General features: G+C 39.0%; 3 protein-coding genes across 3 annotated transcripts; 1 reads left to right on the plus strand and 2 right to left on the minus strand.

Annotated features, from left to right (window-relative positions):
- Positions 1-208: 208 nt before the first annotated feature.
- Positions 209-1,910, plus strand: LOC103454697 (phosphoserine aminotransferase 1, chloroplastic-like). Its single transcript, XM_008394296.4, has one exon. The coding sequence runs from the start codon at positions 393-395 to the stop codon at positions 1,686-1,688; it is 1,296 nt and encodes a 431-aa protein (XP_008392518.2). The 5' UTR covers positions 209-392; the 3' UTR covers positions 1,689-1,910.
- Positions 1,911-2,756: 846 nt separating this feature from the next.
- Positions 2,757-9,587, minus strand: LOC114820067 (protein GRIP-like). Its single transcript, XM_070814928.1, has 22 exons — positions 9,340-9,587; positions 8,813-9,239; positions 8,576-8,691; positions 8,299-8,468; positions 8,084-8,177; positions 7,798-7,884; positions 7,602-7,682; positions 7,055-7,180; positions 6,717-6,825; positions 6,548-6,627; positions 5,988-6,116; positions 5,751-5,851; positions 5,223-5,356; positions 4,984-5,081; positions 4,782-4,901; positions 4,671-4,698; positions 4,467-4,525; positions 4,099-4,170; positions 3,978-4,025; positions 3,660-3,765; positions 3,455-3,513; positions 2,757-3,329 (listed from the first exon to the last, which is right to left on the minus strand). The coding sequence occupies exons 2-22, from the start codon at positions 9,216-9,218 to the stop codon at positions 3,219-3,221; spliced, it is 2,334 nt and encodes a 777-aa protein (XP_070671029.1). The 5' UTR covers positions 9,219-9,239; positions 9,340-9,587; the 3' UTR covers positions 2,757-3,218.
- Positions 9,588-10,947: 1,360 nt separating this feature from the next.
- LOC114823756 (uncharacterized) lies at positions 10,948-12,762 on the minus strand. The gene is made up of 2 exons (XM_029099196.2): positions 12,378-12,762; positions 10,948-12,240 (listed from the first exon to the last, which is right to left on the minus strand). The coding sequence occupies exon 2, from the start codon at positions 12,226-12,228 to the stop codon at positions 11,269-11,271; it is 960 nt and encodes a 319-aa protein (XP_028955029.1). The 5' UTR covers positions 12,229-12,240; positions 12,378-12,762; the 3' UTR covers positions 10,948-11,268.
- Between the last annotated feature and the right edge of the window lie 7,162 nt (positions 12,763-19,924).

Here is a 19,924-nt window from a genome sequence, read left to right on the forward strand (position 1 = left end):
CTGATTTGGCAGTATCACCTCTCTGTTTCGAATATTCAATTTTACAAACTTCCCCTCATAGTTAAATTATATAAATGCTTAGTTGGAGTACTGGTCTTTTGAACTGTAGTTTTATTTAACTTTAATCCTTTAACTCTCGTATTAATTTCTTTAATTTTTAAATTTAAAAACTTGTACTATTGATCATTTTCATTACTTCCGTCTGTTTTTTCAATTTAACGAAAAAACAAACGAAGTTTGAGTGAAAAAGACCAACGGCACAACGCATTGTTAAATTTGAAAGGACCTAGAACTAAGCCTTGTATAAATACCCCCAGCAAGATTAAGATCTTTGCCACCACCACCACCCCCCTCTCTCTCTTAGCTTGGTCTGAAGCAGCAACACCGACACCATGGCAATGGCAACCACACCTCACTCGCTCCTCCTCCAAAACCCAAACACCAATTTCCTCAGAAGCTCCAAAACGACCTTCGCCACCATCCCCATGACCTCCACCCGCCTCACCACCACCACCCCCCTAAACCCCGCCAAACCCATCTCCGTCAAATGCTCAGCCACGGCCACCCACATCAAAGATCGCTCGCCGGTCCAGTCCGAATCTCAAGATCGGGTCTTCAACTTCGCCGCTGGACCCGCCATTCTCCCCGAACACGTTCTCCGCAAGGCTCAATCGGAGCTCTACATCTGGCGCGGATCTGGGATGAGCGTCATGGAAATGAGCCACCGAGGCAAAGAGTTCCTCTCCATAATCCAGAAGGCCGAGTCTGACCTCCGGACCCTCCTCAACATCCCGGACGAGTACTCCGTCCTCTTCCTCCAAGGTGGCGCCACCACCCAGTTCGCCGCCATCCCTCTCAACCTCTGCAAACCCGACGACCAAGTCGATTACTTGGTAACCGGGTCGTGGGGCGACAAGGCATTCAAGGAGGCGCAGAAGTATTCGAAGCCGAAAGTGATCTGGTCTGGGAAATCCGAAAAGTACACAAAGATTCCAGCTTTTGAGGAATTGGAGCAGAGCGAGAACGCCAAGTATTTGCATATATGCGCCAACGAAACAATCCACGGCGTCGAGTTCAAAACGTACCCGAATCCGAAAAACGGCCTCCTGATCGCCGACATGTCCTCCAATTTCTGCTCCAAGCCGGTGGACGTTTCCAAATTCGGGATCATCTACGCCGGGGCACAGAAGAATGTGGGCCCATCTGGGGTCACCATTGTGATCATCAGGAAGGATCTGATCGGAAATGCTCAGCCGGTGACGCCGGTGATGCTGGACTACAAGATTCACGACGAGAACAAGTCGTTGTACAACACGCCGCCGTGCTACGGCATTTACATGTGCGGATTGGTGTTCGAGGATTTGTTGGAGCAGGGCGGGTTGGTGGAGATTGAGAAGAAGAACAAGAGGAAGGCTGACACTCTGTACAATGCCATCGATGAGAGCAAGGGGTTTTACCGGTGCCCGGTGGAGAAGTCGGTGAGGTCGCTGATGAACGTGCCGTTTACGCTGGAGAAGGCGGAGTTGGAGGCGGAGTTCGTGAAGGAGGCGGCCAAGGAGAAGATGGTGCAGCTGAAGGGGCATAGGTCGGTGGGAGGGATGAGAGCTTCGATTTACAATGCAATGCCATTGGCTGGGGTGGAGAAGTTGGTTGCTTTCATGAAGGAGTTCCAGGCAAAGCATGCTTAAAACATTGATTTTGTTTTGAAACATAAATTTCTACTACATTTTTGTTTTTGTTTTTGTTTTTGTTTTTTCCCAAGTGTTTGTTGTTTGATGTTTATGAAATTGTTGTCGTCTGGGACCAAGTCAATGTGCTGCAAGTTTTGGGGATTTAGACCAATTTCTCATGTTTAATTTTTGTTGTCATAAGCTGAGAGTAATGAATAATACAATTCTTCAGTGAGTAAAGTTTGTCAATTGTTTTTACTTTTGGAGCGGCGTTTTAAATTAATCTAATACTAGTTACAAAGAGATGAGTTCGAATGGGGACATCTTTTTTGTATCTCACCGTCTAGAGCCTAAGAGCTAGATAATTCGGACCATTCAAATTGATTGGAATGCCTCTATTAATTTATTCTGCTGGCCTACCTCACACAAACAAAAAGCTTCGATCTATCTTTCACACAGAACAAGGGCCTAGATTTCCTGGTTTTTAGGCTCTGAACAATAAAAGTTGGAGACTATCCAAATTCCGAATTTAGAAGTAGACACATTACCCTAGCTAACTTATATGTTTATGGAGTCGGACCTACTTTTCAAGAGTGGTTGGTAGTCTTTCCCTTTGTAACCATTCTTTGGTTTTTTCTTGTTCTCACGTAGCTTTTAATCCTAGTTACATTGTTGACTTTTTATTTTTGCTATTTGAAGGAAAAAAAAATAAAAATCTAACACTGGAAAACTGGAAAATTGCAAAAATCTTTGGGCAAGTTACTCCGAAAGGCATAGATGTTAATGTCCTATCGGATATCGGATATTCTTCCAGAGGGAAAAATGATGCATGAACCACCCGTCGAGCACGGACGAAAGTCGGCCAGAGTGATCTGATGCTGATCTTAATGTCCTGGATGCTCTTCTAGCTCAATTATCAATTGTTTAAGAGCGTTTACTTTTGTACAGTGTCACGGATAGAGACTGCATATTTATTGACAAGTCCCATCCTCGCCTACCTGCCCCGAACCACCAGATGGTGAAATGGATGGTCACAACTCACAAATTGATTCGCAACCATGGAAACAAAAACAAAGAAATTATCACTTGGCTGCTTAAAAATCAATGACATGCAATTGCTGTGTACAAGAGTGCGAACAGAGGAAAAAGAAACAACGAGCTGAGCTGACTAATGACACTACTATCTCACTAGCAAAGATCACTCGTAATATCAGATGTCGCGAAAAACCGCACGTCTAAATTTCCGATATAATCTCCAAAATCATGCCTTTGCTTCTGTTACAATCTACAATAAATCAATGGGGAAGGGGGGCTTCCTTCCGGATGGAATAACCCGGCACGGCCAGAAACTGTTCACTCTCTCTCTCGCTATCTTTTCACAGTGTATATGGTTCTGTCGTACTTTACATTTTACGTTTGCTGTTATAAAAGAATACAAGATATACTACGGCCGCACCTGCACCGCCTCTGAATCTGGAGGCAAGCAGTTGTTTAGCTGTCGCAGCTAGTTTCCGTGCAAAGAATTCTCTACAATCTTCATGTCTACGGTTATGAAAATGAGAATCTTGAGAAAAGAGAGACACCGGATCCTGAAGTATCACTAGCAGGGCTAGGAGGAACGTCTGCCGATGTGCGGTATGCTTGCTGACACTTCTGCAACTGCATTAGTATATAAAATGGATAAAATTACAATGCAGTTGATAATCTAGTAAAATGACACAGGAACCCTAACAATGCCATAAACAAGTAACTATACGGCATCAAGTAGGAGATCAGAATTTTACCTCATCCGGACTAAATTGAAGAAGCATGGCAACTACAGGTAATAGAGCCTCCACCTCACCTATTTGAATAATAAAAACATTCAGACTATCCAACGCCACTCGTACGTTCACGTCTCATTAAATGATCGTTTGAATGTAGCAAAAACAAAATTACATAACAAAAAATATGGACTTCGGTTGTTATAGAAGCCTTTCATAAAAATACCTGTTTCAAGAAGCTTTAAGATTACATTTTTCAGGTAGGTCATATCTACTCCTTCCCTCTTCTGCGATCTTTCCATGTTCCGAAGCTCAGCCTTCAACATGGATTCCTACATATATGCATGGCATTCATCAGATCAATATATATTAAGAAAAGCAAACAAATATGTTCGGTGACACCAGCATTTTCCTTTTGGATATGCTAAATTCATGATAAATTTACTGACTGCCCGCATTCTATAAATTTACCAAAATTACAAAAACAATTCCCAAACAACTTGAAATCAACCAAGCCAAAAGAGTAGGGCCAAAAATCTGCAACCTGTTGGCTGTGCAGACGATTCTCACGCTCCAGCTCCTCAATTTCCTCCTGAGTTGAAACAATAAACATATATCAGAACTACACTATAGTGAAGTGGCAATCAAGACGGGGGATTACACACTTGAAGCGCTAAAATGTGCCGTTGGGACTGTGCTAACTCTTCCTCTCTTTGGGCTTGTTGCCTTGCCAAAATCTGAAATTCATATTATGCCAGCACATGATTATTTGGATGCACAGCATGAAAAAGGAGAAAAACAGTTTACAAGTCTTCAATAGTAATAACTCATATACCATCAAGTTCATCACAACAAAAAATGAATCACATGGACACTCTAATTTGATCGAACCCACTTGTCTTAGTTTGGAGAACAAATACAAATCGCTCGCATGGCAAGCCATGCTAACAAGGTTCAATGAAAAACCCAAGTTCTCCCTAAGAATGTCCCAATATTTTTTCGTGGTAAAAGAAATCAGAAACCATATAATTACCAGAATCTGCTGTTCTGCAGCAGCAGTGCTTATACTAGCTGCGTCCTGTTTATTCATGCCTGTGTACACCAATGTCAAAAAAGAAATTGTTACGTTAGAACTCCACTAACCCCAGAAGGTCAAAACTGCCATAATTCCAGTAATACAGAAACTCTTTATCTAATTGGAACAAATAATAAGAAATTGTACTCAGGATCCATCTACCTGTGTTATAGTTATCATTGCGATCAGCCTGAGGTCATATTGGAAAAATCACCATCAGAACAGTAAAGTGTAAAGATAAAGTTTGGATGATAGTCGAGAAAAAGAACCTACCCGTGGTCTTGACTCCAATGATTGATGAAGATTCTTATTATCATCCACAAGTCTAGAAATTTCATTGTCCTTCTCCTCAATCATTCTATCAGCAAGATCACGAAACGAACTGTGCTCCTCCTACAAATGGTGAACACAATTAAGAGAAAAAAAATACTCACAATGTATCAGGACAAAAATATGAAAGATTATCCCAACTTACCTTCAGCTTTTTATACCGTAATTTGAGCTCTTCCAATTCTTTTTTTATATCATCTCCAGAATATGATTCATTTTGAGCTCTCAGCGTGTCACATCTTACTGAAAAAATGATTATTCCATGAATAACTGCTCTCAAACTTTGGACAATAAGTATTTCCTAGACCAAGGAATAGGATAAGCATAGAAAGGGAAATAAAAGAGAAAAAAATATATGTAAGTAGATTAGCATAGAGATATTACCCCGCCAAGTTTCTTCCAAACTATTAAGGTTCGCTTCCCATGCTTCTTTCGCTGATCGGTAATGGGCATTAGTAGATTCAAGCTTTGATTCTAAGCTCTTGATCTGCTGCATGGCATTGTAAAGAGCAGCATCTCTGTAACAAGTAAGGAACTGAAAGATCAAGATCACTGCTTAAAACTTCACAGAAGTTTATTACCTAACTCTCTGCAGAATCAAACGATGCTCCATGAAAAGTGGAAGGCTTTAAAGCAACAAACAAGGTTCAGGGTTCAAACTACATTGAGGAGGAACAGCCACCATGATTAAAAGAATTCTGGTCATGAAAATGGTGAAAAATTGAGTACAAGTTAAAAACACCGCAATGTCGAAATTGATCTCGTCAGAGCAGTAGTATGTACTCCTGGTTAAGCACACGGTGCTTTATTTACTTACCTTATAATTATATTGCCTTTTGCATTGGTCTTATTAGGAAATTTTGAAAACAATCCCAAATTTGGCAAGCTCACTGTAGCAGATTATAACTTTACCTTTCTGCTATTTCTTTATCATGATTCTTTAAAGCCTCCTTAAGATCTTGAAGGGCCTTATTCCTTTCAGCACTCACAAATGATACTTCTTTTTCAGCATCCTACAGAACACAAAATATATATTAATATGTGTGTGTGTGTGTGTGTGCGCGTAATTAATAATAATTCTCAGTTGAGTGTGTCAGATCACAATTTTTCTTCATGCTACAAAAATAAAGATTAATTGCAGGCACACACTTTCAGTGCTTCTTCAAGAGCTTTGACTTGTTCTGAGTCTTTAGCTCCAGCTAACTCTGCATCCTTCTTTTGGAGAAGTGCATGAGCACGGCTTTTGTAAGAAGAAAACTCACGTTCAAGGCGGTTGATCTGAAGGAAATAATAGGTCAAACATATGAGGACAGAAGACAGATCAAGAGATATTTATATGTAAGCAACTTCATTTTCAACAACAGATTACAGCAAAATTTGCAGTAAAGTTACGCAACAACATAGCCCCTGAACCAGGGTTGCAAACTATATCCATGTCGGAACGGAAGATTCCAAGAATGCATGAGCATTTAAGTAACTGCTGTTAGCTCTAAACTAAATGTGCCCCAAACAAACAATGGTTATCCTGCTTCTGTAAATAAGTGTTATGTACTAAAACTGTTATTATTACCATCAAAATATTCACTAAGTTTAACCCCATTGAAAATAAAGGGAGATGGGAAAGGATAAAAACATATACTCTCTGCACACTTCGACAGTCATCAAATGTTAATGGAAGAGAGGCGGATTCCCAAAGTGTAAATTCAAACCTCTTCCTTGAGGGCTGCAAGTTCAGCATCCCTCGCATCAAGCTTTTGTGTTTGTGCAGACACCTCTGCCTCCAGCTGGCCTGCCCAATAAGAAAAGTATGTGACACTGATATACATACACAGATATCTTAACTAAACAGATGAAATTCAGCAAGGAATAGAGATATACTTCTCATTTTGGCTACTTCAATATCAGCACATATCCGGTTGCTCTCAGAAATTTCTAGCTTTGTTTTCAGAGCTCGGGTGGCAGCTTCCCAGCTCTCCTTTTCTTTCTCCTGAAATAATAATAAAAAATTTAGGATATAAAAATTAGAAGCAGCATATCCCAAAAGCCAGAAGCTATAAACTAACCGAAGGCAAGGCTGATAGTAAATAAGGAATACATCATGGTCTGCCAATACAATATTACTTTTCACAAAAAAAGAAACAAAATTCTTATCCTGGCAGCCATAATGCAATAATCCATTTGCATAAGTTTTTACTTATCCTAAGTCAGAGTTGTACATGTTCATGTTTCAGGTGAGCAAGCTCTCCTTTAACGGTTTCCAACGTGGCTCTAAGCCTTGCTGCCTCACCCGTCGATGCTGCTTCCATTTCTGCAATCTTAGATTCTTTCTCAGCAACTAGCATCTGGAGAATTACATTCTCTAATTAGTCTGATCCCTTTACAATTACAGAAACATTCAGTCAAACTATATAATGGTGTCAAACTATTATCCCATATTGATGCAAAGATAAAGGATAAAGAAGCCAGTAATCCACTTCTACTTTATTGTTTCTGAAGCCAACTTTCCAGCTCCTTGTATATCAAGTGGGGTTTTATAACATTCGATTATAAAGATAATAATAATAAACTGCAATTGAAAGGAGTGTTTGAGCTTGATTTAACATGTTTGTGGTTTTTTTCTAGACACAATCTAAGTTTCAGCATGCTACACTGTTCCTAGAAGACTTATGAACGAGAAATAGTTTTCAAAAAGAAATTTCAGCCCTATCTATATTCTACATAAGTTGTCAAAGATGGAGTGAACATTATGATTAAAGCTCTCACCTGCAGTGAAGAAATGGTTTCAGTTGCTTTATTTCTATCAGACGAAGCTTCAGCAAGCTGGGCTTCGTAACTCTCCAAATTCTGAAAGACACAGAGACAAAGGGTATTAAAACACAATTTATGGGTGAATGTAATGGCAGGGACTACAATTATAAACAAAGAGGACTGCTAATTAGGCATACAAATGCAAATACACCTTTTGATGTTTAGCAGAGAGTTCAGCTAATGAAGCTTGCCTTTTTTCTTCAGCAGCCTGCAGCATCCCTCTCATGTCTTCCAACATCTGAGACAAATGCAAGATAGCAATAATGTATATATTCTTTTCGGTTTCACATGGACGTTACCCTAAGGCCCAAGCACATACGCAAACATCCACGGACGGAAAACAAAAACAAGAGGATAATGGACTTCTTGATCCATCAACCGACTAGTTTTGCAGTCAGAAACTGAACATCCCAAAGGATAAGCACAAACAATCATACCTGCTCCTTATCTGAAACTGTTTGTTGCAATGTCTCAATAGCAATTTCCTTTGGTTGCAACTGGTTCCGCAATTCCTCAAGGTTGTCTCGTAGTCTGAATATCGGCAGCATAATCACAGTTAAGGTGAAAAAAAAAAAATTTAAAAAAGGAACAGTTACGATTTTCTTTAGATATACACAAATTGGTCACGGTTGGAAGTTAACCGGAGATTTACTTGTTGTTTGCACTTCTCAGTTGTTGCCTCTCTGCATCAATTGCTTTCAGCGCGTCATTCGCTTGTTGCCTGGTTCTGTCCAGCTCTTGCTGCAATGCCGTCTGCTGAGACAATGCACGCTCAGCCGCTTCATTTACTTCACGAAATCGAGCCTCGAGATCATCTTTTTCCTGAGGAAAAAAAGAAGAAGAAGACAATATCGAACCAACATAGCTTAATTCAAACGGCAGTTAAAACAACAAGAAAAAGTTCGATAGAAATAATCGAGATAATTTACCTTTTGAACATCTTGAATCCGCTGCTTAGCTCGTTTGTGAAGCCGGGTGAATTTTGAGTCGAGATCGGAGTACTTCTCTTCCCGCTCTTTTATTTCTTGATCCAACTTCTTTTGCGCTGCACAAAAACAACAGCAAACAGTTCTAACACATTCAGACTCCGAAGGATTGTGAATTTCGCAATTAGCTAAATTTTCCAACGAAACTAGAAATGTATGAATGAAGAAGCACAAACCGACCTTCAGCGAGCTTTACAGAGAGCTCTTGAGCTCTGGAATCTGCTTCAAAGTGCGATTCCTGAAGATGCTTCAGAGCCACTTCCGCCGCAGCTCGCGTTTGCTTCTCTTCCAAAAGCTCCACATTCAGCGATTCAATCGTTTGCCGCAGCTGCTTCACCTCCTCCGATTCGCCGCCTTCCGGCTCCGGCGGTTGAAGATTTCGAAACCCTTCGAACTGAGACTTGAGGAATTCGTTCTGCAATTTGAGCTCCATGACCGTCTGGACGAGCTGATCGTGTGTGTCGCCGGAGTCCGGGCCGCCATTCTCCTGCGCGAGATCTCCATTGCTGTTGCTTCCGCGCTTCAGCGGTTTCGAATCCGCATTCGAATTCTCTTCCATTTGGCCGTCGATCTCCGTCGTCGACATTGCTAAACGCTCCGTTGCAACCTGAGAGAGACAAACGCTTTAGATCCTAACCGAAACAAAGATCGAAGCCAATTCAGCGAAATCGGCCGTGCTTATATCCGAAGCGGTTACTACACGGTACCGTTTTGGTGGTCGGAGAATCGGAGATCTCCAGGCGCAGGGAGGAGAGCGGAAATGGAGATCGCCGGTGTTGCTCGGCTGGGGGTCTGACGCTAGCCAAGCCAGGCACACAAAGTAGCTAACAGACACAGCGCGGGACCGATAAACGGTGCCGTTTTTCGACGGACTTGCATCTGCTATAGCCTGTATATTTCACGGTGAACCGGGAGGACGTGACCGATGTCATCATTGCGTGAGACGTAATAATTTAAGCTGGTAAGGGTGTTTTAGTAACTAAAAAGATAGCCCAAATTATTTTGCACCCAAAATTTGGGTGGGAATCTTAACTGAATTCCAATTGGATTTTCACTATCAAGCCCAAAGCTCTCAAATTCACAGGCCCAAAGCCCAAATTTTTTGTTTGTTTGTTTATATTATAAGCATAGCCGTCGTATTCGTTCTAAATACGCGAATAATATGATTAACGATCTCCTCACAATTGGATTTTCTCCTTATCTGAAACTGTTTTTTACTATCTAATTTATGTACTTTAAAAAAAAACGATATTATCTATTCTAAATGATATATGCTAGGTTTCACCTCACAATATGTTAGCAATAATATGGTTCAAATTCGTATTTTGCGAGAATCGAACCTAAGACGTATCACTTACAAATGAAGAGAAATACTGCTAGACCGTACTACTAAGTGGCACCTAATTTATGTACTTTTATATGAACTAATAATCTACGATTTTTTCTTCTTCTTTTCTTGTTGAACACCAATTGATAGCTATGGTTTCTAAAGAAAAACACAATTTCAGTCACCAATTGGTATTAGCGGTATCGCTACTAGTGGAACTTAACTTCTTTCATTGAGTGAAAAAGACAATACAAGGCATTACTCGACATCTAAGTTAGTCTATTTATCTACACTCACCACACACCTTTAACACATATTCCTATGAACACCAATTATGTTGCACCAGAAGACATTACAAGGACGTGAAGAATGTCTCACGTCAGAAGGTTAGGGGTGTATTTAATTGAGAGTTAGAGAGATTTTAATGAATTTATAAATTAATAGATTTTTATGGAGTTTAATTGATTTGTAGAGATTTCATGTAAAATTTTGATTCAATTCCCTCGAAATCTCATGGGGAGATGAGAGATTTGTGGATACTTAAAATACACTACAAAATCTCTCTAATTCCCTCTAATTCCTCAATTTTTTTAAATTCTTTAAAATCAAATTCTAAATGAATACACCTGAAATATTATAAACTTCTTTAAAATCCTAATTGAATACACCCAGATTTCTAAGAATTTTAATAAACTATCTTAAAATCCTGATTGAATACATATTTAGAACAACTCCTCTTATGACTAATTGGGTACAACTTTACTTTCTTTATTGTATCAAAATTGCTACATGTGATCGATGCTCCCCGGTACTCAATATCTCTACTCTCTAATACAAGAAAGCTGAAACCCTATTTTGGGGTCTAAGGGCTTCATAAAAAAAATAAAAAGAATTGGACCAAAAAACCCTTAAAACAAAAAATAAAAAATAAAAATGAACCCATGCAATAAATTATGAAGAAATTTGATAAAGGATAGTACAGTCGAAATAAAACACAAAATGAAAATATGATAAATAGAAAATAAAAAATAAACACAGACGATTACAAACGGAAGAGTTCCATCCCACTACATCTCTCCAGTCTTCTCCGACGATAGATTCAAATGCATAAACGTCGATCGGTGGGATGAAATTGTAAAGCAATGGGTAACTTTTGCGATAAGGAACTCAAACTGTAGAGCATACTCAATCACATTCCTAACTAAACAAGGATCGCAACACTTGTGTCATTTTGGTGCTATGACCTGGTGGTACATGATCTCTTTACTGGGAATTTCTTTCTTAATTTAGAGGACAATTGCTCATTAATTTACTCGAAAAATTTACATAAGAAAACAATCCAGCAGATGATGAACAAGAAAATAGAATTGCAGCCAATCTGGAAAAGCAATCTGCAGACCTCTGAGCGGGAGAAACCTCGTTTATACTGATCACGAATTACCATAGTGAAGCTGATGAAGTATGACGCAGTGAGGAAGAAGAAGCATGACGCAGTGAGAAAATACGCATGCAGTAGCTTCGCATATGTCCAGACCAAAGATATACATAACCCCGCGCACTCCACAAGGGCCACAACCGATTTGCAGACTTTACAGCGGGGAAATATTATCCCGTCCAGTACTGCTGTTGCATTCCGCTTACTCTCTCCAAGCAGAATAAATGTGTGCAGCACTACCCAGAAAACAATAATTACGATCAGGCCTGATATACAATACCCTAGAAAATGATAGATCAGATTCATTATTTCCTTTACTGTATCGAATGTCTCGCTCCCATCCTTCGCCAATTCTACTAGTTGATCGCCGTGTTTCCTCGCCATTTCCAACCCCTTTCTCCCATCCCTCGCCAATTTAACAAGATCGTCGTGGTTTTTCCTCGTCAAAAGCAAGGCCTCTTTTGTATCGCTCGCTGCATGCGCTGTTAGCATATCTAACTCCCGTTCGAGAGCCTCGTCCAAAGCGGTGAGTTTGTCTGTATATTTAGCCTTCTTGTACCACTTGGGATTGTTGGAGCATTCGCCAACCAGCTCTACGCCATCGGTCAAGGCCTTCTTTAACCTTTCTGTCTCCTTGTTTGAGATTTTCAGTTTCTCATTTCGATCTTCTATCTGTGGGATCAGTGACTCCAAACCGCCAACCGTTAATTTGATCGCTTCGAGGAGGGGACTGAACTCGTTAGTCGTTTTTATCAGAGTAACAACAAGATTATACAGCTCCGAACACAATGTGCCTACAATCCCTCCTCCTATAAGGTTTCCTACTGCAGCCATTTCCTGTAAATTCTGGCAGAATATCGTAAATGGAAACTCTTTAGCAACGAGTACTTGAAATGCAAAAAGAAAAAGAGAATCTGTCTCAAATTAAATTGCACCGAAACTATAGATTGTTAGATACCGCGTAGAATTTATATTAAGATTACCTGCTGATTCTCTTATGGTCGGCGGTGCCGGTGCCGGTGCGACTTTAGTTGGTGTGCCAAATGTTGACGGTTAAAGCTTTTTGAGGAGAAATTATACCGTTCGTCCCGAGCTTAAGCAGACATGAGGCGGAACAGAAGAGGGGAAGGAAGACGAAAGCTTGGGAGAGGGACAGAAGCAATGATTGCGGATATGGTTTGTGATTTGGGAAGAAGAAAGATTTACTGAGAGGGAGAGAGAGATTAGGACCATAAGGTTGCGGCTTGGTTTCTAAAACTGGGTTTGGTTATGTAGAATGGCTGAATCAATGAAGGAGGAGGATTATTGGTGTTTGACCAAAAGAAGACTAGGTGGGTTTATTGGTGTTCCACCGCAGTCAAAATTTTCCCCAAATTCATGGTCGTTTTTCGTCGATAAGCCTTGCTATTTTATGAGGTTGGTTTTTGGGTACAAGACTTTACCAATCGAACGGTTAGATTTTGTCACTAAAGTTTATGAACTGTGATGTCGGATTTTGAAGTTAAATTCTTCACGAAAGTTGTAGAGCTTGTCACTACCCGCGTTTGTATTTTTTTTACAGTTTTACATTACTTATGAAAGTTGTATAACTTATGTTTTTACACTTTTACATTACTTATTATGCATTTTTAATTAAAATTGAAATCACTATTCATGAGAATTGGAATGGTTTAAATGACAATGTAATTACCGTTAAAAGATGCGACGATTGCATATATATATATATATGGGATAAGATCAAGGAACAAACATTTTGACAAATATTTTTCCATTCTTTTTAAGCCTTTAGATCACATGAAATCCAAATATTCTGATTTATTCATTAAATAACATGAATGCTTATGTGGATTTTAACTAACATTAAAGAAAAAAAATAAAATGAAGAGGCATAAAATCTAAAAGGAATTAAAAATAAAAGTAAATGGGAAGAAACCCTATGAGGGTGCAAACAAGAAAGGGGTAGAACTCCATTGATTCGTAGTCTCCATCTCCCTCTTTGCCAATGGGTCTGCAACCTCTAGCATCTTAGCGCCCTTAACGTCGTCCCCTCTGCCAGCAGAGGCGTAAGCCGCCAAGACTTTGCCTTCGTCTCTTGGTTTTTTTTCCTGATCTTTGGTAAAAATAAATAAATAAAAACCCTTCTTGATCTTTTTTTTTTCTCCTCATCCCTTTTTCCTGATATTTGGTATAAAAAAAAAACCCTTCCTGACCCTATCTTGATTAGTAAAAAAAACCCACATAACCATCAATGTCATTTAATGAATAAAAAAGGTCTCTTAGATGTTATGTGATCTAAAGGCTTAAAAAGAATGTAAAAATATTTGTCAAAATACTTGTCCCTTGATCCTATCCCTATAATATATATGTATATATATATATATGTGTGTATGTGTTTTATTTTCACTTGTTAATTAATTATTACTTAACTTTATATATATATATATGTGTGTGTGTTTTATTTTCACTTGTTAATTAATTATTACTTGACTGTACCTATTAATTAATAAATAATAATTTGAAAATAAAATGTTAAACTAATATTAGACCATCTCCAACTCTGGGCTAAAAGCTAAATTACCCCCCAAATTATCCCCCCAAACACTCTCCAACCCATGCTAAAATTTTAGGCTAAATGTCAAATGCTATTTCTGGGCCAAATACCCCGCTTTCCCCCCGGGCTAAATGCGAAATGTTTATCGGAATTTAAATTTTTTTAGGTTAAAATGTTCATAAAATTAATTTACAATAATCTACATATTTATTTTTAAAAAAAAAATTGATTTAAGAAAAAAATTTAGGCTAATTCCATTCTTTAATAATTCCGGGCTAAAATTTTAGGGTAGAAGGGTTAGAGCAGAAAAGATGTTTCTGGGCTAAAAGCTAAATTTTCCGGGCTAAAAAATTTGACTTTTAGCCCAAGGATTGAGATGGTCTTACAAGTTTATAATTTTGAGGGACAGATTCCACAGACCTCGAACTCATCTCTCTCTACCTAGTTTCTAATGCACCAACACATCAACTGTACTTTGTAATATTTTAAACCTGAATGAACTCATGAACTCTACTTTCTACCCCCACTTGCCGCAATTGCCCTACCATTACACATTATTTATATCCCCACCCACGTTTAAGTCCGATGATCACGGATCTAGTTTTGGAGAAATTTTTTGTTGGATTTAAAATATAAGGAGTACATTACGTCTTTTTATATAAGTGGTGAAAATTTTTATTTTAGATAAATTATATTTTATTCTCTCAAATTTGGGATCAATTACAACCTCATACAATATCTTTAAGAAATTTCAATTTCATACATTTACTTATTATTTTATTTCAATTTCATATATTTACTTATTATTTTATTTCAATTTCATACATCCATTAGAAAATCCATTAATTAATGATGTAACAGATGTAAAATATATTTGTGCTGACATGACTGACAAAAATGTGTCACGTGGCATAACCATATGCATATTACCTACATATAGTTACTGTGAATGCTTTGACGTACTAAGTTGAACTACGAATGGCTTGATCCCATTTGAGGGTACGTAGACAGTCTAACAAGACAGTTAGATGCAGCCATAAAACAATTTGAATTTAATACGGTACTTAATTTCTTTAAGGAAAGAAGTTATGATGGTTAACAGCGTAGATATTAACCATGATCTTATTCTGGCCTATCATTAGGTATAGTTCCGATTAAGAATGTTGGGATGTTAAAGTGGTTATGTCAAATGACGCTGCGGATGCCAAGTAAGCTTCAGGTGAGTACATGTTGATGATAGTGCTAGCATTGATTGATGAGATATGGATGAGTCGTATAGGTTACTATAGGTGACTCCGACTTATGTGCTAGCATTGATTGATGAGATATGAATAAGTCGTACATGTCACTATAGGTGACTCCAACTTATGTGTTAACATTAATTGATGAGATATAAATAAATTATACTGTTCGTCCCGAGCTTAAGCAGACATGAGGCGGAACAGAAGACGGGAGGAAGACGAAAGCTTGATAGAGGGACAGAAGCGAAGATTGCGGATATGGTTTGTGATTTGGGAAGAAGAAAGATTTACTGAGAGGGAGAGAGAGATTAGGACCATAAGGTTGCGGCTTGGTTTCTAAAACTGGGTTGGTTATATAGAATGGCTGAATCAATGAAGGGGGAGGATTATTGGTGTTTGGCCAAAAGAAAAGGGTAGGTGGGTTTATTGGTGTTCCACCGCAGTCAAAATTTTCCCCAAATTCATGGTCGTTTTTCGTCCATAAGCCTTGCTATTCGATGAGGTTGGTTTTTGGGTACAAGATTTTACCAATCGAACGGTTAGATTTTGTCACTAAAGTTTATGAACTCTGATGTCGGATTTTGAAGTTAAATCTTTCAAGAAAGTTATAGAGTTTGTCACTATCTGCGTTCGTATTGTTTTTACACTTTTACATTACTTATGAAAGTTGTATAACTTATGTTTTTACACTTTTAAATTACTTATTATGCATTTTTAATTAAAATTGAAATCACTATTCATGAGAATTGGTATGGTCTTAAAATTTAAATGACAATGTAATTACCCTTAAAAGATGCGACGATTGCACATATATATATATATATGATAAGATTAAGGGACAAACATTTTGACAAATATTTTTACATTTTTTTTAAGCCACATGACATCCAAAGACTCTGATTTATTCATTAAATAACATGAATGCTTACGTGGATTTTAACTAACATTAAAGAAAAATAAATAAAATGAAGAGGCATAAAATCTAAAAGGAATTAAAAATAAAAATAAATGGGAAGAAACCCTATGAGCGTGCAAACAAGAAAGGGGTAGAACTCCATTGATTCGTAGTCTCCATCTCCTTCTTTGCCGATGGGTCTGCAACCTCTAGCATCTTAGCGCCCTTAACGTCATCCCCTCTGCCAGCAGAGGCGTAAGCCGCCAAGCCTTTGCCTTCGTCTCTTGTTTTTTTTTCTTGATCTTTGGTAAAAATAAATAAATAAAAACCCTTCTTGATCTTTTTTTTTTCTCCTGAACCCTTTTTCCTGATATTTGGGAAAAAAAAACCCTTCCTAACCCCATCTTGATTAGTAAAAAAACCCACATAACCATCAATGTCATTTAATGAATAAAAAAGGTCCCTTAGATGTTATGTGATTTAAAGGCTTTAAAAAAGTGTAAAAATATTTGTCAAAATACTTGTTCTTTGATCCTATCCCTATAATATATATATATATATATGTATGTGTTTTATTTTCACTTGTTAATTAATTATTACTTAACTTTACCTATTAATTAATAAATAAAAATTTGAAAATAAAATGTTAAACTAATATTACAAGTTTATAATTTTGAGGGACAGATTCCACAGACCTCGAACTCATCTCTCTCTACCTAGTTTCTGATGCACCAACACATCAACTGTACTTTGTAATATTTTAAACCTGAATGAACTCTACTTTCTACTCCCACTTGCCGCAATTGACCTACCATTACACATTATTTATATCCCCACCCACGTTTAAGTCCGATGGTCACGGATCTAGTTTTGGAGAAATATTTTGTTGGATTTAAAATATAAGGAGTACATCACGTCTTTTTATATAAGTGTTGAAAAAATTTATTTTAGGTAAATTACATTTTATCTCCTCAGATTTGGGATCAATTGTAACCTTATACAATATTTTTAAGACATTTCAATTTTATACATTTACTTATTATTTTATTTCAATTTCATACATTTACTTATTATTTTATTTCAATTTCATACATTCATTAGAAAATCCGTTAATTGGTGATGTGACAAATATAAAATCCATATTTGTGCTGACGTGACTGACAAAAATGTGCAACGTGGCATAAAAATTAATAAAAAATTAAAATCTAATTTGAATATTAACATATTAAAATAATTAATTAAAAAATAAAAAAATTTACAATTTCTTCATCATCCCCACTTCTTCTCCCACCACCACCCCCTTGCCCACCCGAGCCACCCATTTTCCCGCCACTAACCCCGTCCCCAAATTCCCCCCCCCCCAGAGAAAAGCCCATAACCTCATCCTCTCCTCCCGCTGCAACATCTACTCCATCGGTAGAACCCCAAACCCCAAAAAAATCCAATCCTAGGCTTCTTCTTTCCTCGTTGCCTGCAACACTGGCATAAGAGTCGCCATGTTTAACAAAAGTTCCTCGATGAATTTGCCATCACTTATCTCACCCCCTCCGACACCTAGAACTCTCACGCCATTAACAACTCCAACGTGAATTTAGTGGTTAGGAAAAAATTGGGGGTTGGATTTTGTGAATTTAGGGGGTTGTATTCGTCCAAATCCGAATTCCCCCAAACCGAGGTCCAGGTTGCAGGGCCACACCCAAAATCCATCCGCCTCCCTCCTCGTGCTACTACAGCAACCTCAACGATGTTTCCCCCGCCTACAGCCTGCAACTTCTAGATCTTGAGGTAAATTTGGGGGTGGGATTCAGTGAATTTAGGAGTGGGATTTGTTCAAATCCTAAATTCCCCAGACCGAGGTCTCCAGGCCCAGCGCCTCCACAAATCCATTTGGATTGCTATTTGGTTTTTGCTCGATTAAGTACTGCAATTTGGGGTGGATATGAAGGTTATGCATAATTTTTTTCGTCGGAGCAAGTAGCTGGAGAAGATGTGGATGAAAGACTCAAAAGACTTTTAAAAGAAGATGCGGGGCCCTTGTGTGACAACTCGTCCCTAATTTTACGTTTTTATAAATTTTAAAAGCGTGAATTGACGAAAATACCCTAGAGGCAAGAACTTTGACTTCCGTTGACCATTGGTTAGAGAGACATAAGACTTATTCTTTTAGTGTATCCTCATAATACTCGTTGATACGAACACATAGGCAAAAACCGTTTGCGAGTCTGGATTATAACGGTATAGTTATGGACGTTTGAAGTTGGTTATTTAAAGGTAGTTAAATTATTAGAACTCCCACCTTGTAGGATTGAGAACCAATCTACAAATGGGTTAAGGGGACCAATTAGATAAAGGAGTGAGGGACCAATCCAGAATTGGAAAAGAAAAGCCTTCAGCTAATGAGAAAAGCCTTCCAGCCTTCCCGTGGCCTTTCACATGCACCCACACCCATTGCGACCACTCATCTTTCAAGGCTGATTCCGGCCAACTCCGACAGAGTTTTTCGACGCCACCACCACCATCTTGAAGCTCCCATTCCCCTCTACAAAACTCAACCAATACCACTTTTATAAACCATCACATATGGCGGGACAAAGCCACCAAATCCAATGCATCAAAACAGTACTCCGGTCAGCCTTTTCAAATTTTCAGCGAATCGGCAAAGCGATGGCCAATGCCACTGTAGCCTATCATCCTAGGAGAAAATCCCAACCAACCTTGACCCCACTGGACCACCGTAGACGACGAATCGATACTGGGAAGCTCTAGGCACCCGCCGGCTTTGTGGGCAAAATTGACCATCTTCTGTCCACTTTTGGACTTTGTGGCAGGTATGAAAGTTGTTCCTCACTTTGAGATCTTCATTCCTGTAAATTTTGGTAATTTTTAGAAATAGTTGAATTTTCCGGCAAGTAGGCGCGGCGCATGGGCCAAGGTACCCCTTTGACATTCTGTTGACCCTAGAAACTACCAAGCCTACGTGGCGCGCATGCCGAGTAATCTATAAGCTAACTACGTCATTCGGTGAATGCGGGGCGTGCCAACTCGTCGGCCGAGCTCAGCCGAGGAGTAAATTTTACTGATGTCGCGTTGGGTGCGCGGCTGACTTTTGTGTCTTGCAATTGCGGCCGAGAAAGGAACGCGTCTCGGCCTTTTGGGCTCTCGAACCTGAAAACAAGGTTACTATTCTTACGAAGTTCAATATTAAATTCGGCTCTCAATGTGCCGAATGCAATAACTGTAACACCTCACTTTGCCGAAAAGGCTGATGAGATGACCTCGACCAATAAGGATTCATAAATCCTTCTCGATCGAGACTTGGATAGGTAATCAACCGTCCTTGCCGCAGTGCTGTTGATGCCAACGGAAGATGCTACGAGACCAGCTGATTCTACGGTGACAGAGCTATCTATGCCGACTTAAGATATCACCGGTTGCTTCCACAGTGCTGTTGATGCCAACGGAAGATGTGTCAGCGGAAAAGAAAGAAAAAATCTCAAGTTGTTGAGTTTGCGCAGGGCAGTTTTGTATTGATTTTGCAAGGGTCTTGAATGATGCGCAACCTCTTCTATTTATAGCAACGGCTCCCCCCAAAGTCGAGTTAAAAACCTACTCGGACTAGGTCTTCTTCTCCTGATCAACGCCAACTCGACCAGTCCTTCTTTCACTAGGATTGTGAACCTAGTCCCTAACCGAGCCGGATTCGCTTCCGGGTTCTGCCGAGACTCCTCATTGCATTAGGATCGACTTTTTACGTTATGACTTAGCCGACCTAAGTTTGGAGGCCCACGTACTAAACGATCAATGGTATTCTTGTCGTAAGGCCTTCCGGGCCGAGAATGATTC

Source organism: Malus domestica, chromosome 02 (genome assembly GCF_042453785.1).
Source record: "Malus domestica chromosome 02, GDT2T_hap1".
Taxonomy (NCBI): Eukaryota; Viridiplantae; Streptophyta; class Magnoliopsida; order Rosales; family Rosaceae; genus Malus; species Malus domestica.

What these genes read in the sequence shown, in the direction of transcription:
- LOC103454697 (XM_008394296.4), top strand. Translation starts at nt 393, where the DNA reads ATGGCAATGGCAACCACACCTCACTCGCTCCTCCTCCAAAACCCAAAC.
- LOC114820067 (XM_070814928.1), bottom strand. Translation starts at nt 9,218, where the DNA reads ATGTCGACGACGGAGATCGACGGCCAAATGGAAGAGAATTCGAATGCG. An exon ending in TTGCAGCCCTCAAGGAAGAG is followed by an intron (nt 6,117 to 6,547) that starts GTTTGAATTTAC and finishes TATTTCCTTCAG; the next exon opens with ATCAACCGCCTTGAACGTGA. An exon ending in CTGCAGAACAGCAGATTCTG is followed by an intron (nt 4,171 to 4,466) that starts GTAATTATATGG and finishes TATGAATTTCAG; the next exon opens with ATTTTGGCAAGGCAACAAGC.
- LOC114823756 (XM_029099196.2), bottom strand. Translation starts at nt 12,228, where the DNA reads ATGGCTGCAGTAGGAAACCTTATAGGAGGAGGGATTGTAGGCACATTG.